Source organism: Sinocyclocheilus grahami, unplaced genomic scaffold (assembly GCF_001515645.1).
Source record: "Sinocyclocheilus grahami isolate Dianchi unplaced genomic scaffold, SAMN03320097.WGS_v1.1 scaffold1811.1, whole genome shotgun sequence".
In the NCBI taxonomy this organism is placed as follows: domain Eukaryota; kingdom Metazoa; phylum Chordata; class Actinopteri; order Cypriniformes; family Cyprinidae; genus Sinocyclocheilus; species Sinocyclocheilus grahami.
The window spans coordinates 28,649-34,264 of NW_015506990.1; the positions used below are offsets into that span (position 1 = coordinate 28,649).

Consider the following 5,616-nt stretch of genomic DNA (forward strand, 5'->3'; position numbering starts at 1 on the left):
CACGCCAAATACGCATAAACTTTACTCGGTTCATTATAAGTAAGTGTGAACTCGTGAAGTTCAGTGTGTCATCAGTAGCTGCGTTTACATGGATGCTGATAATCCGATCGTAATAGGACTAGAAGCACAATCGGAATAAAAAAAGTCACATGTAACCACGTCAATCGGATTGAATTGGCCAGATCCAATCTTTCATTGGATTGTAAGGGGTGGTTTATTACTTTTGTAATCTGGGCGAGAGGACATGTAAACACTTGATTGGATTGAAAACCGAAACTGGAAAATTCTGCGCATATGAAGTGACGTAAAAATAACGTAATGACATATGAGGTGCGGAACGAGCTGCTCTTTGGTGAATAAAGTGTCATAAATGAGTGTCCAGTCATTCTAAAATTCTGCTTTCATTCAGCATCTGTGAAGTGGAGCAGGACAATGTCCCAGCAGTCCTTGTTTAAGACTCTCATCCACAGACGAATGGTTTTTGGTGCGAGAAGGGGCTCTTTTACTGATTTCTAAAGTAAGCAGCACAGCGCAACAGTTCATGTGCTGGTCGTTGCCTAATTAGGACCAGAAGTAGATATAGATATAGATAAATATCAAGTGTGCAGTATGCGACAACAGCGGGAAACTCTGTATTTTCATGCAGTCTGCACATGTCAAAAGATTAAATCCGATCAGAGGCTTGTGACACATAAACGCACATATCAACACTTATTTTGGCATTCGTGTAAACATTAAGTTCGGTTTTGTCAATCAGAATTAATTCATTCCGATGGAAGCAAAACGTGTCCATGTAAATCTAGCTAGTGTCTCAGTACAGATGAGCAGATATCCTATGATAAATCATCATTTACATCATCAATTATAAACTCTTCTTTCAGCTTCTACAGAAGAACATGAACACACTCAGTGAGTTTTCTGCTGGTTTTCTTACTGACTTGCATTGTAGGAAGTCGTTCCTGGTCCAGAGAACAATGTTGGTGAGTGTTTCTGTGGAAATCAACAGACATGAACAGCGTGATTCTCATGATCCTGCATCTATTCCTAAGACATTTCTAATATGATGTTCTCCATGATATGAGCTGATGATGGACTGGTTTCTGAGAGCAGATGAATCTGCAGGACTTTACCTCTGTCTGAGATCTTCTTGAGCTCCTCTTTGCAGAAATCCTCCAGTTTGTCTCTCAGTTGATGAACAGATTCTCTCAGAGCATCAAAAGAGACGAGAGAACTGAAGAGATCATCATTTACATCTGTAGATTCAGGAGGTGCTGAGAGAGACTGGAAACTCTACAGAAAACAGAAATCAAACTCATCAGCTCCACACTTCACTCAATAACCTGCAGGAACATCAGATTTGACTCGACTGATCTTTAGTAACTCACCTCAATCCAGCACTTTCACAGCATCAGCTTCATTCTCCTCATATTCATTAAATCACATTAGAGCTACAGATTCTAGTATTCACCACATACACTATAGGCGCTTTCACACCGGAGGAACCATTTCATAGTTCCTAGAACGCTCAAAATGAGCTTGACAGTAAGACTCCAGACACACCAGACAGGACTTTACGGCTTTGTATTTTTTTTTTAAGTTTGTGAACCCTTGGTTCTTAATACAGTGTGTGGTTACCTGATGATCCACGACTGTTTTTCTGTTTAGTGATGGATGTTCATGAGTCCCTTGTTTGTTCCGAACAGTTAAACTGAGCTCTGTTCTTCAGAAAAATCCTCCAGCTCCTGCATATTCTTCAGTTTTCCAGCATCTTTTGCATATTTGAACCCTTTCCAGCAGTGACTGTATGATTTTGAGATCCATCTTTTCACACGGAGGACAACAGAGGGACTCAAACACAATTATTACAGAAGGCTCAAACATTCACTGATGCTCCAGAAGGAGACACGATGCACTAAGAGCCGGGGGTGAAAACTTTTGAACAGGATGAAGATGACTTGTGCTTACTTGTTAAAGTTACTGTATAATTAAGGTTTACGTACTTTTAAGTTGTAAAGAATATCTGCAGTGACACTTTTGCAAAGTATGTACTGATTTGGAGAGGAGGGGGTCCTTGGAGTAAAAAAGGCGGAGAACCACTGGCTTAGACAAATGTTTCACATGCTGAGAATGCTAACCTAACATATAAGCAGTGGTGTATAAAGTACCTGAAAGCCGTACTCAAGTAAAAGTACAGATATCTTACCAGAAAATTACTTTGGTAGAAGTTGAAGTCACCGTTTAGAATATTACTCAAGTAAATGTTGTAAAGTCTGTGATATTTATTGTACTTAAGTACGAAAAGTATTTTTAATATCTTAAACGTACTTAAGTATTGAAAGTAAAAGTACAAGTAAATGCAAAATGTAAAAGAAGCAAATAAATATATATTAAAAATGTCCATACACAGCTTGAGTAGCAAGATTGTGTTCAGTTTTAACTCTTTCTTCCATTTTGTATTTTTGGGTAAGAATAGAAGAACTTCATCCGGTACTTAGTGTCTTTCATTCCAACATAAGAAAACATTTCTGGAATCTGCATCTGAAATAGCATTTAGATGTATTTACACAATTTGTGTATCTCAGAGCGGACATGGACGCATTTAAACTGCAGTTACAGATGCATAAATAGGCCTAATGTTTTGTTTTTAACATAAAACGTTGAATACTGATATGTGAAATGATTTTTAAACATTAAAAAAAATTGTCGAAATGTGAAATTAAAACCGCCAGTAGGTGACAGCAAGTGACTGTTAATGAGTGAGTCATTGCGATTCAACCGATTAATTCAAACGACTGATTCATTCAGAAACAAAGCATTTCACTCTGTTAATGAGTGAATCACTGAATCATTTATTCAACCGATTCATTCAAAAAGCTGATTCATTCAATAAGTAAACACCGTCCATTGCTCAGAGATGCAAAACAGTGCTGTGTGATCTTTGTTAGGAACTATTATCGTTGGCAAAATTGAGCAAAAACAAGCAATATTACGTCTAAAATGTAAGTCCCTTATTGCTAACTTTACTGAACTTGCAGAAAATTATTATTAAATTTGTTATCATGCTGATATCTGCCGAAAAACGGCACTCTTTGTGTGACATAGATTAAGTTAACTATATTAAATTATATAAATCTAAAAAGCATACAGAATCATTTACAATTTAGAATGCCTTGAATTTTAATAGACTAATAAATCACGTGCATGCACTCTGTGTCTGTGATTTAGCGATATACTTGATAATGTCAGATCGCACATCATTACAACAACACTTACCATATTATTGCAGAAGATATACTGTATATCGCACACTCCAGACTCGACTTGAGAGGAAATTAATCATGCACTTGTTTGCACGAGCAAATGTGTTTTTAGGAGTCTAACTTGCAGACGGCAGACCACTGATTCGTCAAACCTGCTTCCCTGCAGTCCGTGTTCTTCTGACTATTTTGTAGTAAGTAACTAATATGCTTCGGGGAAATGTATCGGAGTAAAAGTATACATTTTAATCAGGAAATGTAGTGGAGTAAAAGTAAAAGTTGGCTAAAATATAAAAACTCAAGTAAAGTACAGATACTCCCAAAAAATACTTAAGTACTGTAATGAAGTATTATTACTTCATTACATTACACCACTGCATATAAGTATATAAACCATAAATGTTTAAGAGTCACGTAGGCTACCTCCGAGCGATTCATGATCAGGTAGATCTTAAACCACGCGCTCACGTCAGAAAACTACTAATTGGCCAAAAGGCTTCGTTTGACTTTTCGGAGATCGTCTACTCTTCCCCGTGGATTGCCTCTGACCTACTTTCTCTACGATCTGAATTCCCGAGTATTGAATTTTAGATTGAATTTGATGTTCAGAATTTCCTGCTGTATTTTAAAAAACTGGATATTTGCAGTCTAAGATTTCAGAACAAAAAAATTAGCTGTTTGAAAATACATGTCTATAAAACTCTGCAATAAAAACATTCAGTTGTGTTAAATGTTTAATGTTCACGTTTAAAAAAATCAACTTCAGAACTGTTAAATGCCACATAATATATATATTTTTTTTAATAAAATTTATTTAAAATTATTATTTTGTTAAATTACACGTGTCAATAATTATAATTTACACAATACAAATTAAATTAGTTTTGTCATATTATAAGCTCCATACAATAAGCGTTTGGAGCGACAAATGAAGCTCAAAAAGTACAAGACTATTTTCCTTGAATGTCATGAAATCACATATGAGCTTTAAGAGTTTAAAATGGTCATTTACACTTTTTAACACTAATTATTTAACAAGCTGTAACTTAACATTAAAAACAAATTAACATTTAAATGCATGACAATAAAAACACCGGAATACAGAAGAACACAGACGTTGGAATGGGCCGGAGCTACATAAGGTAAATAATGACAATTATTTATTAACTGTGTGATCTTTTGAATTGAAAGACCGTTTTGATAATAATATCTATTCTGATTCATCAACACAGTTTCACTGATGATCCGGAACCAACCCAAAACCCAGGATAGAGCGTCTGAGTGAATGTGGTCTGGACTGTGTGGATGAGGCTCATTGTGTCAGAGACGCTGTAGAAGGACAGAGTTCCTGCACTGTGATCCACAAACACTCCTAATCTCCTGCTGATGGGTTTCACAGAGAGATCAGTCTGTGTGTTATTGTGTATGAATATGTATCTGGAGGGAAAGCAGAACAAACTCCAGGACTGATCATTAAATCCAAACCCACACTCATAACCCCGACCCTTCCTGCTGATACTCTTATATGACACTGATATCTCCACACCTTTATCTCCACTCCACTGCAGCTCCCAGTAACAGCGTCCACACACACTCTCTCTACACAACACCTGATTATAATACTGAAATCTGTCTGGATGATCAGGATACGGCTGATCTGTGTCAGTATTAGTAATCACTCTGTTGCTCTCAGACAGACGGAGGAGTTTATTCACTGTGTTCAGATCCAGAGTGAACTGATGAGAATCTGATGGAGATAAAACACATCAGAATCAGGAATTATGAATCTGTTTGATCTTTTCATGGAGCTGAACTCTTCATGTTCAGTGTATCATCAGTGTCTCAGTACAGATGAGCAGATATCTGTGCAAATCATCATTTACATCAGTGTTTCTCAGCTGGTGGGTCGCGGAGTGTACGGCCAAAGAAACGACATCAACAACAAAAACGTCTCGGTTACGTATGGTAACCCTCGTTCCCTGAAGGAGGGAACGGAGACGTCACGTCATGACCGACGAATTGGGATATCACTTCGATAGACCAGTCTACTTCGAGTGTAAACTAAACGAGCCAATGCACATTGGCATGCAATTATTGCATCCAGCTGCCGCTGATCACAGCGTGAGTATAATAAGGCAGCAGGTGCAATGCATACCAGGTTTTCGCTGAGGAGCCGAGCCGGCGACACGGCCACTCAGCGGGGGTACAGCAACTGTGGCGACAGGACATCTCCGTTCCCTCCTTCAGGGAACGAGGGTTACCATACGTAACCGAGACGTTCCCTTTCAGTCGGTCACTACGAATCACGTCGTGACCGACGAATTGGGATCCCTACCCAAGCGCCATGGTGCTGCCCCTT

General features: G+C 38.1%; 1 protein-coding gene across 1 annotated transcript in view; it reads right to left on the minus strand.

The window, feature by feature from the left end:
- Window positions 1–4,186: 4,186 nt before the first annotated feature.
- The window catches only part of LOC107572768 (tripartite motif-containing protein 16-like), a 31,337-nt gene continuing 29,907 nt past the window's right edge, over window positions 4,187–5,616 (minus strand). Inside the window, exon 6 of the mRNA XM_016259204.1 lies at window positions 4,187–5,004. Within this exon, the coding sequence (XP_016114690.1) occupies window positions 4,481–5,004 (524 nt within the window). The 3' untranslated portion in view covers window positions 4,187–4,480. The remainder of the gene's footprint in view (window positions 5,005–5,616) is intronic.